The sequence below is a fragment of the Mytilus edulis genome, chromosome 9, assembly GCF_963676685.1.
Source record: "Mytilus edulis chromosome 9, xbMytEdul2.2, whole genome shotgun sequence".
NCBI classification, from domain to species: Eukaryota; Metazoa; Mollusca; class Bivalvia; order Mytilida; family Mytilidae; genus Mytilus; species Mytilus edulis.
The window spans coordinates 85,044,536-85,069,850 of NC_092352.1; the positions used below are offsets into that span (position 1 = coordinate 85,044,536).

Consider the following 25,315-nt stretch of genomic DNA (forward strand, 5'->3'; position numbering starts at 1 on the left):
TTGAGTTTTATATAGCATTTTTAATAAAATCTAATGACCGATACTTAGCAATGTTAAGTTTAAAGCCATTGAAATATTCATCTCTAGTTCGATTAAACATCAGCTGGTCCAAACATTTGAGAGTGTATGGCTGATAATTAAGGAAAAATTTGTTTGCGAACATTTCTGGTCTTTTAGATAACAATGGCAGATCTCCTACTCCAAATATACATATATCTCTGACTACTGTGCCGTGACAGGGCCAGTTGAAAAGGGAAGATTGTGGACCCCAGTTTTTAAATCTTGTCAGAAATGGATTTGATTTGCAGTCTGTTTCCGGAACACCTGAAAAAAGTAACTGGTTACTACAAACATCAATTTATATCTGTTATAATAAATATGTATAATCAAAACTTATCATTATCATTTGGCACTTGTCATGAAATCTGTAAAAAAAAATCAGAAATTTTTCAAAGATTATGTCAAATCACATGTAATTTCATCGATTATATATATATAATAACTTATAATAATGCAAAATCCCTGAAAAAAAGGAATTAAAAATAATCCCATACTATATATACGATTTCACTGTAACATTAATGTATACGCATACAAAAACATTGTCTTTGTTATCTTACAAAAGGAAAAAAAAATGTCTTTCTTATGGAGCAACCATTTAACTTCAAAAAGGGGGGATGGCTTTTTTTCTGAGTAAGAAAATATTTTCCACGCAATCAATCAGCTTTTTTTTTCAAAATTTAACATTTTTAAGATATGGAGGAAATTTGCATTCAAAATATGTCATCTGCTTGACCAGTATATTTTTTCAATCAAATTGGTGATCAGCACATTTATTTACAAAAAATACTGAAAGAATGACACTGCAGACATGTTACGTTCAGCAGAAATTAAGCATAAAATCATGTTTGTACAACAAAGATAATTATTCTTCAGCAGTCGTATATGTCAGACACAGAAAGAAGTTCTAGAGTCACGAGTTACGTGAAGTACCAAGACAGTTATGCCACGACACACTTTTTACAGCCGATTTACCTAAACAAACCCGAGAGTTCCACCAAAACACAATTTTTTACAGCCGATTTATATGATCTACTCAGATCGTCACGCCACAACACAATTGTTAACAGCCGATTTCCATGAACTATCCAGTGAGTTACGACACAACACAACTGTTAACAGCCGATTTACATGAACAACCCGGAGAGATACGTCACAACAAAATTGTTTACAGCCGATTTACATGAACAACCCAGAGAGTTATACCATAACACAATTGTTTACATCTGATTTACATGAACTACCCAGAGAGTTACGACACAACACAATTGTTTACAGCCGATTTACATGAACTACCAAGAGGGTTACGTCATGACACAGTTGTTTACAGCCGATTTACATAAACTACCCAGAGAGTTACACCTCAATACAAATATTAACAGCCGATTAACATGAACTACCCAGAGAGTTACACCTCAACACAAATGTTAACAGCCGATTTACATGAACTACCAAGACAGTTACACCACAACACACTTGTTAACATCTGATTTACAAAAACAACACAGAGAGTTAAGCCCCGACACAATTGTTTACAGCTGATTTGCATAAACTACCCAGAGAGTTACACCTCAATACAAATATTAACAGCCGATTAACATGAACTACCCAGAGAGTTACACCTCAACACAAATGTTAACAGCCGATTTACATGAACTACCAAGACAGTTACACCACAACACACTTGTTAACATCTGATTTACAAAAACAACACAGAGAGTTAAGCCCCGACACAATTGTTTACAGCTGATTTGCATAAACTACCCACAGAGTTACACCACAGTACAATTTTTAACAGCCAATTTACATGAACTACCCAGAGATTTACGACACAACACAATTGTTTACAGCGATTTACATGATCTACCCAGAGAGTAACACCACAACACAATTGTTAACAGCGATTTATATGAACTACCCAGAGAGCAACACCACAACACAATTATTTACAGCCGATTTAAGGTCAAGGAACAGTAAATGGGCTATGTCGCAGATTTTGCTAAAAATTTGCATACAACCTTGGCTCGTTGAACTACAACTGAAAATCGAAAAAATAATACATTTATCTCTTTTATTATCTGAAAAATTGCAGATTGATTTCTTTTAATATGGGTGAATATTGGTATAGAAAGCACATAAAATCGGCGAAAAACCTTCTAAAATTTGTCTTAAAATCGCAAAATCTCTAATTCTACTCCATAGATTTTTCTTAAAAAACTATATATTGTTGACACATAAATTTCTGTTTTAATGATATAAAATAATCATAGGGTCACCGAATTCGTTTTTTGTCTAATAATCAATTTGATACCTTGTTGGCAGTGAAAAACGTCAAAAAACAACGTTTTACGGCCTGCAACGCGATAACGTTACGATTATTTCGACGTTTTGTTGGATTTTTTCACAAAGAACGCAACTTTGAATAATGTTTACCGTAAAAACGAAGTCGGTGACCCTATCTTTATTTTGCATCATTATAACAGGAATTTATCTATCAACAACATATAGTTTTTTAAGAAAAATCTATGGAGTAGAATTAGAGATTTGGCGATTTTAAGACAAATTTTAGAAAGGTTTTCGCCGATTTTATGTGCTTTCTATACAAATGTTCACCCATTTTGTAAGAATTCAAACAGTAATATTTCAAATGATAATTGAGATAAATACATTATTTTTTCGATTTTCAGTTGAAGTTCATCGAGCCAGAGTTGTATGCCAAATTTTACTGAAATCTGTGACATAGCCCATTTACTGTCACTTGACCTTAAATGAACTACCCAGACAGTTACACCACAACACAATTGTTTACAGCCGATTTACATGAACTATCCAGAGAGTTACGACACAACACAACTGTTTACATCTGATTTACATGAATTACCCAGATAGTTACGACACAACACAATTGTTTACAGCCGATTCACATGATTTACATGAACTACCCAGAGAGTTACACCACAACACAATTGTTTACAGCCGATTTACATGAACTACCCATAGAGTTACGACACAACACAATTGTTTACAGCCGATTTACATGAACTACCCAGAGAGTTACACCTAAATACAAATATTAACAGCCGATTTACATGAACTACCCAGAGAGTTACACCTCAACACATATGTTAACAGCCGATTTACATGAACTACCAAGACAGTTACACCACATCACACTTGTTTACATCTGATTTACAAAAACAATACAGAGAGTTAAGCCCCGACACAATTGTTTACAGCTGATTTGCATAAACTACCCACAGTGTTACACCATAACACAATTTTTTATAGGCAATTTACATGAACTACCCAGAGAGTTACGACACAACACAATTGTTTACAGCGATTTACATGATCTACCCAGAGAGTTACGACACAACACAATTGTTAACAGCGATTTACATGAACTACCCAGAGAGTTACGACACAACACAATTGTTTACAGAGATTTACATGAACTACCCAGAGAGCAACACCACAACACAATTATTTACAGCCGATTTAAATGAACTACCCAGACAGTTACACCACAACACAATTGTTTACAGCCGATTTACATGAACTATCCAGAGAGTTACGACACAACACAACTGTTTACATCTGATTAACATGAATTACCCAGAGAGTTACGACACAACACAATTGTTTACAGCCGATTCACATGATTTACATGAACTACCCAGAGAGTTACACCACAACACAATTGTTTACAGCCGATTTACATGAATTACCCATAGAGTTACCCCACAACACACTTGTTTACATCTGATTTACATAAACTACACTGAGAGTTACGCCACAACACAATTGTTTACAGCCGATTTACATGAATTACCCAGAGAGTTACGACACAACACAATTGTTAACAGTGATTTACATGATCTACCCAGAGAGTAACACCACAACACAATTGTTAACAGCGATTTACATGAACTACCCAGAGAGCAACACCACAACACAATTAGTTACAGCCGATTTAAATGAACTACCCAGACAGTTACTCCACAACACAATTGTTTACAGCCGATTTACATGAACTATCCAGAGAGTTACGACACAACACAACTGTTTACATCTGATTGACATGAATTACCCAGATAGTTACGACACAACACAATTGTTTACAGCCGATTCACATGATTTACATGAACTACCCAGAGAGTTACACCACAACACAATTGTTTACAGCCGATTTACATGAACTACCCATAGATTTCCGACACAACACAATTCTTTACAGCCGATGTACATGAACTACCCAGAGAGTTACACCTAAATACAAATATTAACAGCCGATTTACATGAACTACCCAGAGAGTTACACCTCAACACAAATGTTAACAGCCAATTTACATGAACTACCAAGACAGTTACACCACAACACACTTGTTTACATCTGATTTACAAAAACAACACAGAGAGTTAAGCCACGACACAATTGTTTACAGCTGATTTGCATAAACTACCCACAGAGTTACACCACAACACAATTTTTTACAGCCAATTTACATGAACTACCCAGAGAGTTACGACACAACACAATTGTTTACAGCGATTTACATGATCTACCCAGAGAGTTACGACACAACACAATTGTTAACAGCGATTTACATGAACTATCCAGAGAGTTACGACACAACACAACTGTTTACATCTGATTAACATGAACTACCCAGAGAGTTACGCCACAACACAATTGTTTACAGCCGATTTACATGAACTACCCATAGAGTTATCCCACAACACACTTGTTTACATCTGATTTACATAGACTACACTGAGAGTTACGCCACAACACAATTGTTTACAGCCGATTTACATGAATTACCCAGAGAGTTACGACACAACACAATTGTTTACAGCCGATTTACATGAACTACCAAGAGAGTTACGACACAACACAATTGTTTACAGTCGATTTACACGAACTACCAAGAGAGTTACACCACGACAAAATTGTTTCTATCCGATTTATGTATCTTACCTTTGTACGATCCTGATATATTTAGGTGTGGATTATAGTTTAATGTATTGAAAAATATTTCTGAGGCATGTTGAGCATTTTTAGTCCAGTTGAAAAGATCGCTAGCTACTTTGTTAAAGAGAATGTATTCTACGAATCTCCTGTTGGCAACAATATGCACGGATCCATGTATAGGACGAATGCTATGGGGAGGTGGCGGTAAACCATTCCATCTCCCTGTCAACGCTCTACAAAAAAAAAAAAAAGAAGACTACTTACAATTTCATATAAATCTTTAATAGCCTTTATCGAGATTGTTTTCAAATTTCGAGTTTAAATATATTGAAACTAAGTTATAATTTCCCTTAGCTAAGCATAACTAAGAATTGAGATGGTTTAAGCTGAGAGTGTTCTGTTTTGTTTCATTTGTAATGCAACTTTATTAATGCTTTGCTTCATAAACGTTTGGTTTCGAAATTCGATTGTAAAAGTTATTCGTAAAACATGTACCGCGCACGCTAAAATCGGCATCAAAGATGTCAAACCGGTTTCGTTGGATGCTTAGTATGGTATTTTGAAAGGTATCAGACCATAATAACAGTTTGATTATTCGGGTTGTTAACGTCACTGACTGGTTATACAGCCTCGCACTGTCGGCTCTATACCCGAAGACGATTGGTGAGCATTAAATATTTTTTGTTGCAAAGGTTGGTCAAGAACAGGTGGAAGGCGCCATTTTGGTAGACGGCCATCGTGGTTTACGTGGGTTGTTTTTGTCATTTTCTAATTTGATCTTCCTTAATATTACTCAACAACGGCTGCTTTTAAGGCCAGGATGATCAGCTGGGCAGCCTGCTAACTACGACGATGTGTTACTGGTAGATGAATCATTAACTCCATTGACTGCTACTGCACTAAAACTACACTACAGCTTGACATCAGCCGTCTGGGCAACACATGACAATCACCCATCCACAATGCAATGGGTTGAAGAGTGTCGCTGACGCATGTTTGCTGTGACTTGCTTGTTGTTTAACAATATGAACAGCGTAACAGGTCGTGGTTAAAGGATAATCAGATCCAAGAAGTCATGTCGCCCTACCAGGACAGAGAGAACTTCAAAACTTCTGTACGTTTTTACTAAATATCAAAATATAACATTGTTTTCTAATTAACACTGTGTTTTGCCTTAAAGGCACTTAAAATTTCTCTTTTTTTTTTATTGACCGGGAACTATTTTTTTATACTTTAAAACATTGCTATTCAATTTAAACTTTTATATGATCTAAATGTTTTAACAGGACTTTATTTAACTATCTTTAACGAGTTAAAAGTATACTACGACTATTTTATTTCAAATTGATTTGACAAACTTTTAAAAGAAATATATATTTCAAAATATTATTTCTGCTAAACATTGGTCCTCTTAACTTGATACATTGCATTTCTAATGTTGACAGTAAATAAATGGTGACTGTAATACTTTTTGGATATCGATGTCCTAATCTCAATTGTCAATATAAAAAAGAAGATGTATGATTGCTATTGAGACCAATCTCCACAAGAGACCACATGACACAGAAATTAACAACTGTAGCTCTCCATACGGCCTCCAACAATGAGCAAAGCCCATACATGTACCGCACAGTCAGCTATAAAAGGGCCCGAAATAACAAATGTAAAACAATTCAAACGAGAAAACTAACTTACTAATTTATGTAGAAAAAAAAGAAGGAAAAAAACAATATGCAACACATCAACAAACGACAACCGCTGAATTACAGGCTGCTGACGTGGGACAGGCATATGCATTCAGAATGTGGCGGCGATAAACGTGTTAGCGGGATTCTAAACCTCCCCTACCCAGTATCAGTTGTGAAAATACAAACAGAGAAAAATAAACAAAGAATCATATGTACTTTAAACGGAGCTAGGCACTGTGTCACAACATGGGAGAATCAAATGTACTTCAATCGGAGCTAAACACTATGCAACAAGAGGATTATAATCAAATGTACTTCAATCGGAGCTAAACACTATGCAACAAGAGGATTAGCATCCAACACTAGCCATAAGTATCCCGAATACACAACAAGTAAGGAACTCAAAACAATTTCTTGATCAGCAGATATTAGATATCTTCCAAAGAAAGTACATTTTGAAAGCGTTAACAGATCGCGCTGAAGTACGTCCATTATTCATAGTTCATTATTCAAAATTCAATAATGAATAATGAAATAGTTCATTATTCATTATTCAATGATTAAAAAATGAATAATGAATAATGAAAAAGTTTATGTTTCATTATTCAACTTGAAGCGGTGAATAGTGAAATAAAATTTTTTTAAAATTGACTGTGACACTATAGCTATATCCCGTATTTCTAAATTCATCTTTTTGGTGTTATCTAGCAAATATGCAAATAAATATCAGAAAAAATAAATAAAAACACTCTTTCAATTTTAGTTTGGTATATTTATCTAGTTCCTAGTTTCGGAGGATAAACTAGTTGGTTTTCCTGACTATTTTTAAACAGTAATTCCTTGGTTCAATGTAAGGACGACCTGAATACCAAAACCTGTTTTTTTTCAAAATTGAAATACTCTCCGTGGTCCTTTTTTTTTTCACTGGACCTTTGCTATTCTTCATCCTTTAATAAATTATAGATAAGACAAGTCGATTGTGCCGCAATGACCTTTAGAGGGGTTTCGAAGGACCTAAATGCCAAAATACGCGTGAAAATTTACGAAAGGAACAAAAGGTATATAGTCAACATGTTCCGAAACGCATATTAGAGGAGTAACGAAGGACCTAAATATCGAAATACGCTTGGACATTAAGAAATAGCTTATTTTGAATAATGGAATGGACTGCTGCAACCCTTCAGTCCTTAATCAAGGTAACATTTATACACCAAATCAAATCTTATTGACAGAGGAATAAACTGAGTATAAATGATATGTACCGCAATGACCATTACACGGGTTACGGAGGATCTAAATACCAAAATACGCATGAAAATTAAGAAATAGCCAATTTTGAATAATGAAATAGATATTTTGAATAATGGAATGGAATGCTGCGACCTTTTCGCCCCTAATTATAGATAAACCTTTTACCTCATTCAAAAGCTTATTACGAGAGGAAAAAGGTATATAGGCAAAATATTCCGCAACGCATATTAGAGGAGTAACGAAGGACCTAAATATCGAAATAAGCTTGAACATTAAGAAATAACTTATTTTGAATAATGGAATGGACTGCTGCAACTCTTCAATGCCTAATCAAGGCAACATTTATACACCAAATTAAATCTTATTGACAGAGGAATAAACTGAGTATAAATGATATGTGCCGCATTGCCCATTACACGGGTTACGGAGGACCTAAATGCCAAAATAAGCTTGAAAATTAAGAAATAGCCAATTTTGAATAATGAAATAGATATTTTGAATATTCCGAAAGCTTATTACGAGAGGAACAAAAGGCATATAGTCAAAATGTTCCGCAACGCATATTAGAGGAGTAACGAAGGACTTACATATCGAAATACGCCTGAACATTGAGAAATAGCCAATTTTGAATAATGAAATGGATATTTTGAATAATTGAATGGACTGGTAGGACCCTTCAGTCCCTAATTACAGATATATATTATACCTCAATCGAAAGCTTCTCAAGAGCGGAACAAAAGATATATAGTCAATGTGTTCCGCAACGCATATAAGAGGAGTAACGAAGGAATAAAATATAGAAATACGCCTGAACATTGAGAAATAGCCAATTTTGAATAATGAAATGGATATTTTGAATAATGGAATGGACTGGTAGGACCCTTCAGCCCCTAATTACAGATATATATTATACCTCAATCAAAAGCTTATCAAGAGAGAAACAAAAGGTATATAGTCAATATGTTCCGCAACGCATATTAGAGGAAAAACAAAGGACTTAGATATCAAAACACACGTGAACATTGAAAAATAGCCAATTTTGAATAATGAAATGGAATTTTGAATAATGGAATGGACTGCTATGACCCTTCAGCCCCTCAAAATGAACGAAAAACAAATATGTAACAGCAGGTAGCACTTCGGTGTTGACATGAATGTCAATTATATGGTCATTTTTATAAATTTTCTGTTTACAAAACTTTTGAATTTTTCGAAAAACTAAGGATTTTCTTACCCCAGGAGTAGATTACCTTAGCCGTATTTGGCACAACTTTTGGGAATTTTGGGTCCTCAATGCTCTTCAACTTTGTATTTGTTTGGCTTTTTAACTATTTTGATCTGAGCGTCACTGATGAGTCTTATGTAGACGAAACGCGCGTCTGGCGTATAAAATTATAATCCTGGTACTTTTTATAACTATAAACAAACGACAATTACTGAATTTTAGGCTCCTGACATGGGACAGGCACATACACAAATAATGTGTCGGGGTTAAACATGTTAGCGGGATCCTAACCCTCCCCTAACCTGGGACAGTGGTATACAGATATATTATACCTCAATCGAAAGCTTTTCAAGATAGGAACAAAAGATATATAGTCAATGTGTTCCGCAACGCATATAAGAGGAGTAACGAAGGAATAAAATATAGAAATACGCCTGAACATTGAGAAATAGCCAATTTTGAATAATGAAATGGATATTTTGAATAATGGAATGGACTGGTAGGACCCTTCAGCCCCTAATTACAGATATATATTATACCTCAATCAAAAGCTTATCAAGAGAGAAACAAAAGGTATATAGTCAATATGTTCCGCAACGCATATTAGAGGAAAAACAAAGGACTTAGATATCAAAACACACGTGAACATTGAAAAATAGCCAATTTTGAATAATGAAATGGAATTTTGAATAATGGAATGGACTGCTATGACCCTTCAGCCCCTCAAAATGAACGAAAAACAAATATGTAACAACAGGTAGCACTTCGGTGTTGACATGAATGTCAATTATATGGTCATTTTTATAAATTTTCTGTTTACAAAACTTTTGAATTTTTCGAAAAACTAAGGATTTTCTTACCCCAGGAGTAGATTACCTTAGCCGTATTTGGCACAACTTTTGGGAATTTTGGGTCCTCAATGCTCTTCAACTTTGTATTTGTTTGGCTTTTTAACTATTTTGATCTGAGCGTCACTGATGAGTCTTATGTAGACGAAACGCGCGTCTGGCGTATAAAATTATAATCCTGGTACTTTTTATAACTATAAACAAACGACAATTACTGAATTTTAGGCTCCTGACATGGGACAGGCACATACACAAATAATGTGTCGGGGTTAAACATGTTAGCGGGATCCTAACCCTCCTCTAACCTGGGACAGTGGTATACAGATATATTATACCTCAATCGAAAGCTTTTCAAGATAGGAACAAAAGATATATAGTCAATGTGTTCCGCAACGCATATAAGAGGAGTAACGAAGGAATAAAATATAGAAATACGCCTGAACATTGAGAAATAGCCAATTTTGAATAATGAAATGGATATTTTGAATAATGGAATGGACTGGTAGGACCCTTCAGCCCCTAATTACAGATATATATTATACCTCAATCAAAAGCTTATCAAGAGAGAAACAAAAGGTATATAGTCAATATGTTCCGCAACGCATATTAGAGGAATAACAAAGGACTTAGATATCAAAACACACGTGAACATTGAAAAATAGCCAATTTTGAATAATGAAATGGAATTTTGAATAATGGAATGGACTGCTATGACCCTTCAGCCCCTCAAAATGAACGAAAAACAAATATGTAACAGCAGGTAGCACTTCGGTGTTGACATGAATGTCAATTATATGGTCATTTTTATAAATTTTCTGTTTACAAAACTTTTGAATTTTTCGAAAAACTAAGGATTTTCTTACCCCAGGAGTAGATTACCTTAGCCGTATTTGGCACAACTTTTGGGAATTTTGGGTCCTCAATGCTCTTCAACTTTGTATTTGTTTGGCTTTTTAACTATTTTGATCTGAGCGTCACTGATGAGTCTTATGTAGACGAAACGCGCGTCTGGCGTATAAAATTATAATCCTGGTACTTTTTATAACTATAAACAAACGACAATTACTGAATTTTAGGCTCCTGACATGGGACAGGCACATACACAAATAATGTGTCGGGGTTAAACATGTTAGCGGGATCCTAACCCTCCCCTAACCTGGGACAGTGGTATACAGATATATTATACCTCAATCGAAAGCTTTTCAAGATAGGAACAAAAGTTATATAGTCAATGTGTTCCGCAACGCATATAAGAGGAGTAACGAAGGAATAAAATATGGAAATACGCCTGAACATTGAGAAATAGCCAATTTTGAATAATGAAATGGATATTTTGAATAATGGAATGGACTGGTAGGACCCTTCAGCCCCTAATTACAGATATATATTATACCTCAATCAAAAGCTTATCAAGAGAGAAACAAAAGGTATATAGTCAATATGTTCCGCAACGCATATTAGAGGAATAACAAAGGACTTAGATATCAAAACACACGTGAACATTGAAAAATAGCCAATTTTGAATAATGAAATGGAATTTTGAATAATGGAATGGACTGCTATGACCCTTCAGCCCCTCAAAATGAACGAAAAACAAATATGTAACAGCAGGTAGCACTTCGGTGTTGACATAAATGTCTATTATATGGTCATTTTTATAAATTTTCTGTTTACAAAACATTTGAATTTTTCGAAAAACTAAGGATTTTCTTACCCCAGGAGTAGATTACCTTAGCCGTATTTGGCACAACTTTTGGGAATTTTGGGTCCTCAATGCTCTTCAACTTTGTATTTGTTTGGCTTTTTAACTATTTTGATCTGAGCGTCACTGATGAGTCTTATGTAGACGAAACGCGCGTCTGGCGTATAAAATTATAATCCTGGTACTTTTGATAACTATAAACAAACGACAATTACTGAATTTTAGGCTCCTGACTTGGGACAGGCACATACACAAATAATGTGTCGGGGTTAAACATGTTAGCGGGATCCTAACCCTCCCCTAACCTGGGACAGTGGTATAACAGTACTACATAAGAACGAACTATAAAAAATCAGTTGAAAAAGGCTTAACTCATCAGTTGGACAAAAAAACAGGTGGACGTGGCCGGGAACTTATACATCCCGACACAAAAAGACACAATAAAAAGATCTGAGAGTACTCGCAGTTATCTGACAGCTAGTTCAAAGCCACTAACAACTAAAAAAAAATAATGTAAAGACGTCATAAACAGCCAGAGAAAATCATGACCTTGTGCAATGCCAAGTTACAGGTATCGACAGATTGTAGATCCACGAATGTGTATATGTATATAACATACTAGTAATAGTTAGTTACCTTTTAATTTGCTGATAACAAAATCAATATTTATACAAATAAAAACAGTATTCAATGATCTTATTACAGTGTTGAATAGGTAACCTTTTAGAATGAGTTTATTTAAAGGAGCGACAAGTTTACATGGATCATTTCTAAATTTCCGGGCACGGTTAACAACATTTCCGTAAACATGAGGATGTGCTATCCCGTTTGAAATAAGTTTTCTTCAGGTACAACCAAACTTCAAAACCAAATCTTTATATCTATGGAAAAATTTAGTAAAGGTTATAAGTAAATTATGGTAACGATATCCCTGGTTTAATAATTTACCAGTAATACATAGATTGCGTTCGTTAAAATCAAAAACGTAACAACAGACACGGGCATAGCGAACGAGCTGTGAAATATAAACACCGTAAGATGGTGCCAAAGGAACATCACCATCTAACAATGGAAAATTAACAATAGGGAACGAAAAATCGTCTCTTTTGTCGTAAATTTTAGTGTGGAGTTTCCTGTTTACATGTAAAACTGAAATATCTAAATCCAGGAAAGGACAGTTATTGCCGAATAGATTTGATTCTTTTACAGTAAGTTCCTTAGGGTAAATTTCAGCAGTATATTGAGAAAATTTTTGATTATTTAACGAAAAAATATCATCAAGATAACGGTAAGTGTTGTTGAATTTATCAATTAAATGCAGTTTCGACGGGTCTTTACTGAGTTTAGTCATAAACTGTGATTCATAACAGTACAAAAACAAGTCTGCTATTAAAGGGGCACAATAAGTGTCCATGGGGATATCTACAACCTGTCGATAAATTTTGTTGCCGAAACGTACATAAATATTATCAAGGAGAAATTAACAGTTTCAATCATTTCATCACACCTCCAGTAAGTATATTTAGCATATTTACCTGCTTTAAATGAGTTGCAGCAAATATATTTGCATTCAGCTTTATCAAACGACCATTTAATTAAATAGGAAAGCTTTTGTTTAATAAGATAGTGTGGAAGTGCAGTGTAAAGAGTAGAAAAATCAACAGAATCTACAGGACCAAAAGGGCTGGCACTGTTGCAGGAAGGTCTGTGATCTTTTTGGTGATATGTGAAGCTGCCTCTCGCTGAGCCTCAACCACAGGCTTGAACACCTTGTAAAGGTTCCGGCTTAGTTCAATCTAATCGAGGCGATGCTGCATATTACTGGCTTGAATCGTCCGTTCTGTGTCTTGCAACTCCCTGGAAAGTGCCTCATGCTGCTTAGGGTCGATAATCTTGATAAACGTTATTTATCTAATAGGATCGAATACTGTTGAACGCTCCTAAGTGTTGGTGTGAACGCCCCTAATCGATGAGTTGCACATGAAGGTATTACACGGCTGATACGGATCCCTTTTCTTCGAAAGATTCAAGTGTCATGGGTATGTGCACTGGTGGCCTCGAATCGTCTTGACAGGGCATTGGGGTTGAGAAAATCGACCCACCTTACCATAAGGGTGGAGTTCCATGCGTTGTGTTTTTTCTATCTGTGAATTTTTACTTTTTTGTGTGTGTATTTCTTTCTTCTACAAAGACACATTTTCCCTCGACCCCAACCTCAAAATGGGGGTGTGGCAGACCTCTCATAATCATACTACTGTTCCTCTATAAATAAGCTTACAAATAAGGTATAAGGTATATCTATAATTAGGGGCTAATGGGTCACAACAGTCCATTCCATTATTCAAAATATCCATTTCATTATTCAAAATTGGCTATTTCTTAATTTTCAAGAGTATTTTGGAATTTAGGTCCTCCGTAACCCGTGTAATGGTCATTGTGGCACATATCGTTTATACTCAGTTTATTCCTCTATCAAAAAGCTTTACTTTGGTGTATAAATTTTGCCTTGATTAAGGACTGAAGGGTTGCAGCAGTCCATTCCATTATTCAAAATAAGCTATTTCTCTATGTTCACGAGTATTTCGATATTTAAATCCTTCGTTACTCTTCTAATATTCGTTGCGGAACATATTGACTATATACATTATGTTCCTCTTGTAATACGCTTTCGAATGAGGTATACGGTTTATCTATAATTAGGGGCTAAAAGGTCGCATCATTCCATTCCATTATTCATAATATCTATATCATTATTCAAAATTGTCGATTTCTTAGTTTTCAAGCGTATTTTGGCATTTAGGTCCTGCGTAACCCCTCTAACGGTCATAGCTGGACATTTCGTTTATACTCAGTCTATTCCTCTATCAAAAAGTTTTAATTTGGTGCATATTTTTTGCCTTGATTATGGACTGAAGGGTTGCAGCAGTCCATTCCATTATTCAAAATAAGCTATTTCTCAATGTTCACGCGTATTTCGATATTTAAGTCCTTCGTTTTTCCTCTAATATTCGTTGCGGAACATATTGACTATATACATTTTGTTCCTCTCTTGATAAGCTTTCGAATGAGGTATAAGTTTAACTATAAGTAGGGAAAAAAGGGTCGCAGCAGTCTATTCCATTATTCAAAATATCCATTTCATTATTCAAAATTGGCTATTTCTCAATGTTCAAGCGTAATTCGATATTTAAGTCCTTCGTTACTCCTGTAATATCCGTTGCGGAACAAATTGACTATAAAACTTTTGTTCCTCTCTTCATAAGCTTTCGATTGATGTATAAAATATATCTGTAATTAGGGACTGAAGGGTCAAAGCAGTTCATTTCATTATTCAAAATATCCATTTCATTATTCAAAATTGGCTATTTATTAATTTACAAGCGTAATTCGATATTTAAGTCCTTCCTTACTCCTCTTATATGTGTTGCGGAACATATTGACTATATACCTTTTGTTCCTCTCTTGATAAGCTTTCGATTGAGGTATAATATATATCTGTAATAAGGGGCTGAATGGTCATAGCAGTCCATTCCATTATTCAAAATATCCATTTCATTATTCAAAATTGGCTATTTCTCAATGTTCACGCGTATTTCGATATTTAAGTCCTTCGTTTCTCCTCTTATATGCATTGCGTAACATATTGACTATGTACCTTTTGTTCTTCTCTTGATAAGCTTTCGATTGAGGTATAATATATAAACTGTAATATGGGGCTGAAGGTTCATAGCAGTCCATTCCATTATTCAAAATATCCATTTCATTATTCAAAATTGGCTATTTCTCAATGTTCAGGCGTATTTCGATACGTAAGTCCTTCGTTACTCCTCTAATATGTGTTGAGGAACATATTGACTATATACCTTTTGTTCTTCTCTTGATAAGCTTTCGATTGAGGTATAATATATATCTGTAATTAGGGGCTGAAGGATCGTAGCAGTCCATTCCATTATTCAAAATATCCATTTCATTATTCAAAATTGGCTATTTCTCAATGTTCACCCGTATTTGGATATTTAAGTCCTTCTTTACTCCTCTAATATGCGTTGCGGAACATATTGACTATATACCCTTTGTTCCTCTCTTGATAAGCTATCGATTGAGGTATAATATATATCTGTAATTAGGGGCTGAAGGATCATAGCAGTCCATTCCGTAATCCACAATATCCATTTCATTATTCAAAATTGGCTATTTCTCAATGTTCAGGCGTATTTCGATATGCAAGTCCTTCGTTACTCCTCTAATATGCATTGCGGAACATATTGACTATATACCTTTTGTTCCTCTCTTGATAAGCTTTCGATTGAGGTATAATATATATCTGTAATTAGGGGCTGAAGGGTCCTACTAGTCCATTCCATTATTCAAAATATCCATTTCATTATTCAAAATCGGCTTTTTCTGAATGTTCACGCGTATTTCGATATTTAAGTCCTTTAAGACACCAACTCAGTTTCTGATGCCATTTGATAAACTCGGTTCCTTCAAATTATGTTCTAAAAATAGAACCTCTTCAAATGGTATATTTCTGTTTCAAATGGCGAACCCCTGGTTTTGATGTTGTGTTAGAACTAGAGGATCACCTTAGTATATGTGCATATAAAACGACGGACACAGATGAATTCATGACAAAATTGTGTTTTGGTGATTTTGATGTGTTTGTAGTTCTTACTTTACTGAACATTCTCGCTGCTTACAAATATCTCTATCTATAATGAACTTGACTCAGTAGTAACAGTGAAAAATATTTTGTAAAAATTTACAAAATTTATGAAAATTGTTAAAATTGACTTAAAAGGGCAATAAATCTTTAAGGGGTCTATTGACCGTTTTGGTCATTTTTGACTTATTTTTAGGTCTAACTTTGCTGTACATTATTGCAGTTTACAGTTTATCTTTATCTATAATAATATTCAAGATAATAACCAAAAGCAAACATTTTTCTTAAAATAACCAATTCAGGGGCAGTAACCAAACAACGGGTTTTCTGAATGGTCTGAAAATTTCATGACCTAATGAACAATTTTATTCTGTCAAATTTGCTCTAAATGCTTTAGTTGCAGAAATATAAGCCAACAACTGCTTTTTTCCATATGTACTATTTTTAGCCATGTCGGCCATCTTGGTTCGCAGACGGGATCGTTGGACACAATTTTAAAACTAGAGACCCTAATAATGATTGTGGACTAGTTTGTTTAAATTTGTCTTAGTAGTTTCAGAGGTAAAGATTTGTGAAAAATTTAAAGATTACAAAAATTTACGAAATATTGTTAAATATTGACTATAAAGGACAATAACTCCTTAAGGGGTCAACTGAACATTTTGGTCATGTGACTTATTTGTTGATCTGACTTTGCTGAACATTATTGCTGTTTATAGTTTATCTCTATCTATATAATATCCAAAAACGGCAAAATTTCCTTAAAATGACCAATTCAGGGACAGCCTGCAACCTAGCAACAGGTGATTCGATTCATCTTAAAATTTCATAACACATTTATGTTGACATAATAAACAACTTTACCTCATGTCAGATTTGCTCTAAAAGCTTTGGTTTCAGAGATATACGCCAAAATCTTCATTTTACCCCTATGTTCTATTTTTAGTCATGGCGGCCATTATGAATGGTTGGCTTGGTCACCGGACATATTTTGTAAACTAGATACCCCAATAATGATTGTGGCCAAGTTTTTTTAAATTTGGCCCAGCAGTTTCAGAGGAGAAGATTTTTGTAAAAGTTAACGACGACAGACTACGGACGACGGACGCCTAGTGATGAGAAAAGCTCACTTGGCCCTACGGGATAGGTGAGCTAAATAATTGAACCTTAAACTAATTTCCACTCACAGTATCAGTATACAAGAGATGGAATGTACTTAGGAATATTTGAAATTCATTTTGTCAAAGTCAGACTAACAAAATCATGACAAAAACGAAAAACGGTCAAAATACAAATAATTTGTTTAACATATAACAATCCTGTCTCAAAAGCGTTATTTTTTTAATTCGAAACAATAATGAATAGAATACTTTAAAAAACACATACCTTTTTACTGTTCCTTCAATATTATTAGCACCATTGTAAGTCTTCAATATTCTCACCAATTCTAGATTGGTTCGTAATGGAAATTCTTGACCTGTTAAATTTATAAAATATTTCCATTTCTTATGTCTCCAAAGATCTTTCATGCACTCCATGTCCGGTGTTAAACAACTAGTGTCTCCCCATGTTACGCTGATTGATCTGGTTGACATAAACACATTATCAAAGCAACTTGTTATTCCTCTAAGTGCCTGCTTGAAAGTATCGTCTGCCTTTTTATCACAGTGTATACAGTAAACGTTTTGTGGACGATAAATTGACCTTAATAATCTTTCAACTTGTTCTATATGTTTATATACAACTATACTATATGCTATAGGGAAGTTTTCTTCTTCTTCTGTCAAAGATGATGTTATAAAACCAGTCTCACTTATATATTGCTGGCAATCTGTAGTTCTGTTTAAATAAAATGAAGGGGGGACTACATCAAAATGTGTATGACGCATTGCACTTAAGATTCGTTTTTGTTCCGTCGTATTACCATTAATCAGAAAATTACAGTTAACACCTTCCACTGCCCTATTTTGTTGGAATTGCATCCAATTCGAAAACTCTTTGTTTTCACTCATTAGTATATCGGAGGATTTTGTAGTTTGGTATGGATAAAATCCGGGACAATCGACGCCTTCCCATGGAGCCTTATTTGTTTCAATGTCCTCTTGGCTGATAATTAATGTTTTATTAGTTGTTTTTAGCCAGTTTAACGAAGATGTATGTCCTATGTTGATGCTTTGTAAATGTGCTTCGTAATGTACAGTTCTTTCAGCATTGTGACGACGTTCCGTCTTTCGAATTCTTGAAATGTTAGATATTCCTGAATCAATAGTATGATAATAAGAATAAAGTGATAAAAGTACAAAACAAATTGTACTTGTGACAATTAACCTTTTCTTGTATCTACGTCGACAGAAGACAGTATACATCCCTAGAATGGTAACACGTGTCTTTATATTTCACTGACAATACTATTATTTAAACAAGATGAAAACTTGTTGGCCATTCACTGCAACGAAATTTATAAATATCTGTACATATCATATTGTTAATGAATATAAATCCCTCCTACTATCCTATTTGCCAGCAATTGCAATTGCCTCGTTCTGACGTCATTGATTTACATTTTTTCAAATACGTACTAGAATACATTTATTAAATGTTAAAGCTATTTATAATATCTGTATGAAGATTTGTAGACTGTGGCTTTGCCTTAATTTTTGTTCGTTAAGTGATTTTATTTGAATCTAATGTAAGTTCAGTAAACATGCCCAAAAGTTGAAATTTTGTTATATTAAAAAAAACATAGTTTAGAATCGAAAGTGACGAGTGAGTTGTACTTTAAGAAGTTATTTGTCTCTCTAAATGTCGGCCGTTATCTGCTCTTTGATCGGGTAGTTGTCTTATTTATCACTATAAATTAACTCATCATATATACCAGTACTAAATTTTGTACATACGCCGACGCGCGTTTCGTCTACAAAAGACTCATCAGTGACGCTCGAATCCAAAAAACTTAAAAAGGCCAAATAAAGTACGAAGTTGAAGAGCATGAGGACCAAAATTCCTAAAAGTTTTGCCAAATCCAGCTAAGGTATTCTATGCTGCCTGAGGAAGAAAAGCCTTAGTATTTAAAAAATTCTATAAATTTTGTACAGTTAATTTATAAATATAACCACATCAATGATAATTCATGTCAGCACAAAAAGTGCTGACTACTGGGCTGGTGATACCCTCGGGGAAATAAATCTCCACCAGCAGTGGCATCGACCCAGTGGTTGTAAATAAACTCATCATAGATACCAGGACTAAATTTTGTACATACGCCGACGCGCGTTTCGTCTACAAAAGACTCATCAGTGACGCTCGAATCCAAAAAAGGCCAAATAAAGTACGAAGTAGGAGAGCATTGAGGACCAAAATTCCTAAAAGTTTTGCCAAATCCAGCTAAGGTATTCTATAAAACTACTGTTCAAAAGTTATAAATGGATTGAGAGAAAACCAATCTGGATTGCAAACTAAAACTGAGGGAAACACATCAACTATAAATGGGGAAAAAACAGAACAACAGAAATACTGAAGTCCAACAAAAGCAAACGCCAAAGATGCATAGATACGAACTACAACAAACAACTCTCATATTCCGTTTTGGGACAGGACATTTTAAGAATAAAACAAATTTTCATTATACATGTAGCAGTTACTTAACCTTACGTGATAAAGACCATTTTACCAAGCTGTGATAATAAAACATCCCTTACAGCTTCTCTTCTGTATTTTGGTACTCTTGTTGTGTTTTTACCTTTGGCCTATTTGCACGTTTTTGCAAAAATTCACCGTGTTGTTTCAAGAAAGTAATTTCTCTTATGTTTTTTGTAATTTTATAAACAACTGGTTTTTTTTTAAATGAAAGTTAAGTTTTGTTAAGGTTCTTCTGTTGAATCATTTACACTTCACGCAGAATATTGTTGTTATTGGGTTTGGTAGGCGGCTTACTTATGTAGTAATGTAGTTTTTTTGTCAATTTAATATTATTTTACGTTATATTACAAAACATTGTATCAGCTGTAAATTCAGTCATAAGTAATTTAATATCAGGTTTTTGTTTTAAATATGATATAAAAATGTATGCAAAAGGTTTCATATATGTATTCAAAGAATATTTAGTAAAATGTTTCGCAACGCTTACCTTATGTATACAGTATTTTATAAATTAAAGGCGATCTTTGAACAAACCTCTCTGTCGTGTGAACGAATATTGGTGTGAACGATTAATGGTCTAAAAAGTTAATCAATCAAATAAAAAATGGATGCATTACAAATTGATATTGAGTTATCCCATATTATTTTTTATGTTTTTAAACAAAATATTTCATCTTTTCATAGTAGATTGTAACAGGAGGTTTGGATACAATCAAAAATACAAATTTCTTGCAAGTAACACTTAATGACATTTGCGCTCCAAACACTATATAAAGATTTGCACTTTAAATTGTGATGCACATGTTCTATATTGACAGGACATTGAACTTTGTACCCAAAAATATAAATGAGTAAAAATCGTTACGCAAATTTCAACCAACTTATTTATGTGTATACATTGATTGAAAAAAGAAAATATTTCCTCTTGTGTTCGTTCTATTAACAATAAAGATAAAATATCATTGTTTATCGCAGCTTATTTCAATTAAGGAATTTTTTCATATGTTTGTTTTTTAGCATTCCTGATGATGGTAAATCATGGTAAGAGCTTCAAACACGAATACTGTTACTTTTCTGTTGAATTTGAAGATAGAGTTACGGTTGTTTAGATGCATTTGTTTTCATTTTGGTGAAGTGTTATCGTTCTTTTATTTTTTAGCCATGAAATTGTCAGTTTATTTTCAATCTATGAGTTTGACTGTCCCTCTGGTAACTTTTTTCCCTATTTTTTCATTTGACACGAAGATGGGGACAAAATATTCAGTTATTATGACTTTCTAAGGAATAAAAATTGTACAAGAAAAGTATGAAAATGGTAACTTGCATTTCTACAAGCCTATAGTAAAGGAGAGGGAAATCATCAAACACCAATTATACTTAAATGTTATGTACATTTCCCGAAGAAAAGCGCAAAGGATTTTTTTTTCAATCAAAAATGTTTTGAAAATTAAAGAAAACGTGTCCTTTTAAAGAAGCGCAAACGTCCTGCGCCGACTGTCGTGTAGAGAATCTTCATATTTTATCTCAAGTGTCGTCTAAATCATGATTAGGTTTTATTACATTTTATAAGATTACATTTTATTTTATTAATTAGAGAACATTGAACATTGTAAATAATTTTAAATATATAAGAAGTTACTATAAGAACATATCAAGATTCATGGGTTTAAAATTACTTGTACAAAATAAACCTAATTAAACAAATGAAAAAATTGTATTGCCATGAACAATGAAAAATTGTATTTTTATGAACAATGAAAAATTGTATTTTTATGAACAAATTACATGTAATGTATAAAATTGAGAATGAACATGGGGAATATGTCAAAGAGACAACAACCCGACCATAGAACAGGCAACAGCAGAAGGTCACCAATAGTTCTTCAATGCATCGAGAAATTCCCGCACCAGGAGGCGTCCTTCAGCTGGCTCCTACACATATGTATATATATTTATACTAGTTCAGTGATATTGAACGCCATATTAAACTCCAAATTATAAACAAGGAACTAAAATTAAAAATAATACAAGATTAATTAAATTTATAGTGTATAATATATTTTTTCCATATTAACCCTGCTAACATCCCGAGACTTCGATATTACACCAAGGTGCTAGCCGATGGTTCAAATGGGTCGAGGAATTATACATGGATACGTATTGAAAAGAACATGTTATAATCTATTTATCACATATTTATATACACATAATTTTTTTTTTAAAGTAGAAATTTCATTATTCCGTTAGCAAGATCATACAATTGTGTCCTCTATTGACTTAACTTCTCAACGAATCTATGTGATGGTATTGAAATAAAATGCCTATACTAATTTATATCAGAGTGCCACATAAAACAGCTGAGGTGTTCCATATGACAATGTCATTTACCATATTAACTAAAATAACTTAAAATATATCTAGAAGGGGTCATCCTTTCCGTATTCAGAATAATTCTTATTTTGTGAAGAACCACACTTATTCTATCGGAAAATACACTAGGAGGATATTTTCAAAATGCTGGACTTTTCAGTCGACAACATATTTGTGGAGTTTCGAGGATAGATATTTCAACAGACAGTCTGTCTTTCAATGGGTACTAACTGTGCACCCCTTCCGGTCAATTTGTTTTTTATGCTCGTATGAAAGCAGAATCCATCCAGAACCTTCTAAAAGACAAAAAACACCTTGCAAAATTCTTTAATTTTACTTTCAGATATATTTCTGATGTCCGATCCCTAAATAACCAATTTTTCATTGTTTTTTCGTTGGTTTCCTCTTATAGTTGATGCATTTATGACAGCATTTATATAAAATTTCCTTTCAATACCGTCATAATCATGATAATTATTTGGACTAATATTGTGAAAGTAATTATTAATTTTCAATCTCGTTCAGTTTATTTGTATTAATTTCAAGATTGTATAATACGCCCAAAACAATACGTCACTGTTTGGGGAAGAGTCCTGTGCTCTCGTTAAACGAAGATGTTCGTTGTTATTCTGCAGTTTACATGTTACAAATGTACTATTATACTATTTATTTGTGGTATATTCTGTGCTCTTGCGTTTGTTTGTACTGTATTGCTGTCACGTAGTGTTGTCATTTTAGCGATATTTTAACCTAGCCAAATAAACGGGAGGTTTGGCTTGATTAAAACCAGATTCAACGCACCATTTTTTCTTAAAATGTCTTGTATCAAGTCAGAAATATGGCTGTTGTTATCAAATAGTTCATTTCTATTAATGTTGGCGTTCGTTTGATTTTGTTGCACTTCAGTGTTACTGCTGCTCCGTTGTTTTTCTCTTATAGTTGATATGTGTCCCCCGGTTTCAGTTTGTAACCCGGATTTGTTTACTCTCAGTCGATTTATGACTTATGAACAGCGGTATGTTTCTATTGACTTTATCTATCAGTCATTTTATATTTTTTCCATTTTTCTTTTTAATTATCATTTTATAGTTTTCCCCATTTTTGTTTTAATTATCATTTTATATTTTCCATTTTTTTTTCTCTTTTTAATTATCATTTTATCCTTTTTTGTGGGACCTTCTCATTCTTTAGAATCATTTGTTAGTTGGTGTCGTTATTGCTCATCCTTTATGTTTATCCATTCTTCTTTACTATTGTTTAAACATAATCAATACCATCGTCAGTCTTCAGCAAGTTAACACTAAATTTAAATGTGATTTCAATCTTTTTATAAATATCATTAATCTACTTTTGTGGTTAGATATTAAAAGAAACTATTCCAAAACATCGTATATCGTAATTGGAATTGGGATGCCGCCCAAAACTATTAATTTGCACTCAACATTTATAAACTTCAGTTGAGCGAGATTTTAACCATCTCAATAAAATAACTGAAGGATGATCAGTTATAATCAATCTGGTTCTTGATTAGTACGCAACATGTCACATTCATATCATCCTACCTTCTTTAGCAATTTCAAAATAAGATTGACTTCTTTTTTTCGGACGAAAGCATCCTTTAAAAGAATTAATTGAATTTTTTACTTTGAACAACATCTGTTTTCATATATCAAGCTATATATTGATGTGGCGCGATTGAAGGGGCAAAATTAATAAACTACAAAATGTATATACTTTCACGGCCGACACTCGGCTAACCGAGAGATTGGTCGGTTAATCTATATTGAGTATGCGGCAATATCGGCGGTTGGTCTGTTAATCGGGTTGGCTAAAGTCTGTTAATCATGTGTTATCGAGAAAATCATTGCAATTTACTATGTTTCATTGTATAACTTTTTAAAAATATTTTTATCATAAAAAATATTCATGTCTGACAAAACAATTCAATTTACTGAATCCAGTGGTGTAATAATTTTTTTTCTAGCTTCGATAAACGTTCTATAAAATGAAAAGGCGTGTTACTCATCAATAAATTTATACACATTTTACACACACAAAATGTAAACAAAATGGCACATTGTTCGAATTTACTTGCATGCAATATTTTGAACATCGAAAAAAGACAGACATTATGTTTGTTAACCATAATAATATCATTGTGTGAAAAATCTTCACGAAAATGTGTATTTTGGTGACATTAATCAATTTTCATTTAAAACCTGGTCTGTTAATGGGTCGGATGTATAAAACTCGGTCTGTTAATTGGTCTGTTAAGAGTTATGAAAGGCAATAAAAGAATAATTTTATTGCTACTATGTGGAGTGTTGTCGGATCATGGGTAGGATCAAGACGAACGGCTAAAATATACGGAAACAACACATGAACACTGAAACATAAAATATAGGGAAACAACACATGAACAATGAAACATAAAATATACGGAAACAACACACGAACAATGAACAATTTAGACAATAGAAATTGAAAATTGATAAAAATGGTTTCAAAAAGTGTAATATTAAAGTAATATTAATTTCATCCAAATCTTGTGGATTCTGTTCAAAAGTCATCTACAATAGTAACAAGCATATAAATTAGAGATAAACGTCGTAATGTAACTAAACATCAGTAAGTAAAATATATTGGGATGCTAGAATATAAAGAATAGAGAAAGAATAATGAGTAAGATAAATAAAATGTAGAGAAAAGTGGCATAACAATTTAAAGAATACAGAAATAAACAACACCCCAAATCCGGACCCTCATGGTATACACGAGAATCTGAATGGAGATGCAGAATGTAGAATAATAGATAAGGACAGTAGAGAGTGGTGCATTGCTAAAAAAGAGAGAAAAAATAATAATTGTTTAAGAATACAGACATGAAACACCCC

At 33.6% G+C, this 25,315-nt stretch overlaps 1 protein-coding gene across 1 annotated transcript; it reads right to left on the reverse strand.

The window, feature by feature from the left end:
• On the reverse strand, positions 1–20,651 carry LOC139489231 (beta-1,3-galactosyl-O-glycosyl-glycoprotein beta-1,6-N-acetylglucosaminyltransferase-like). The gene is made up of 4 exons (XM_071275453.1): positions 20,539–20,651; positions 17,799–18,858; positions 5,042–5,268; positions 1–324 (listed from the first exon to the last, which is right to left on the reverse strand). The coding sequence occupies exons 2-4, from the start codon at positions 18,776–18,778 to the stop codon at positions 8–10; spliced, it is 1,524 nt and encodes a 507-aa protein (XP_071131554.1). The 5' UTR covers positions 18,779–18,858; positions 20,539–20,651; the 3' UTR covers positions 1–7.
• Between the last annotated feature and the right edge of the window lie 4,664 nt (positions 20,652–25,315).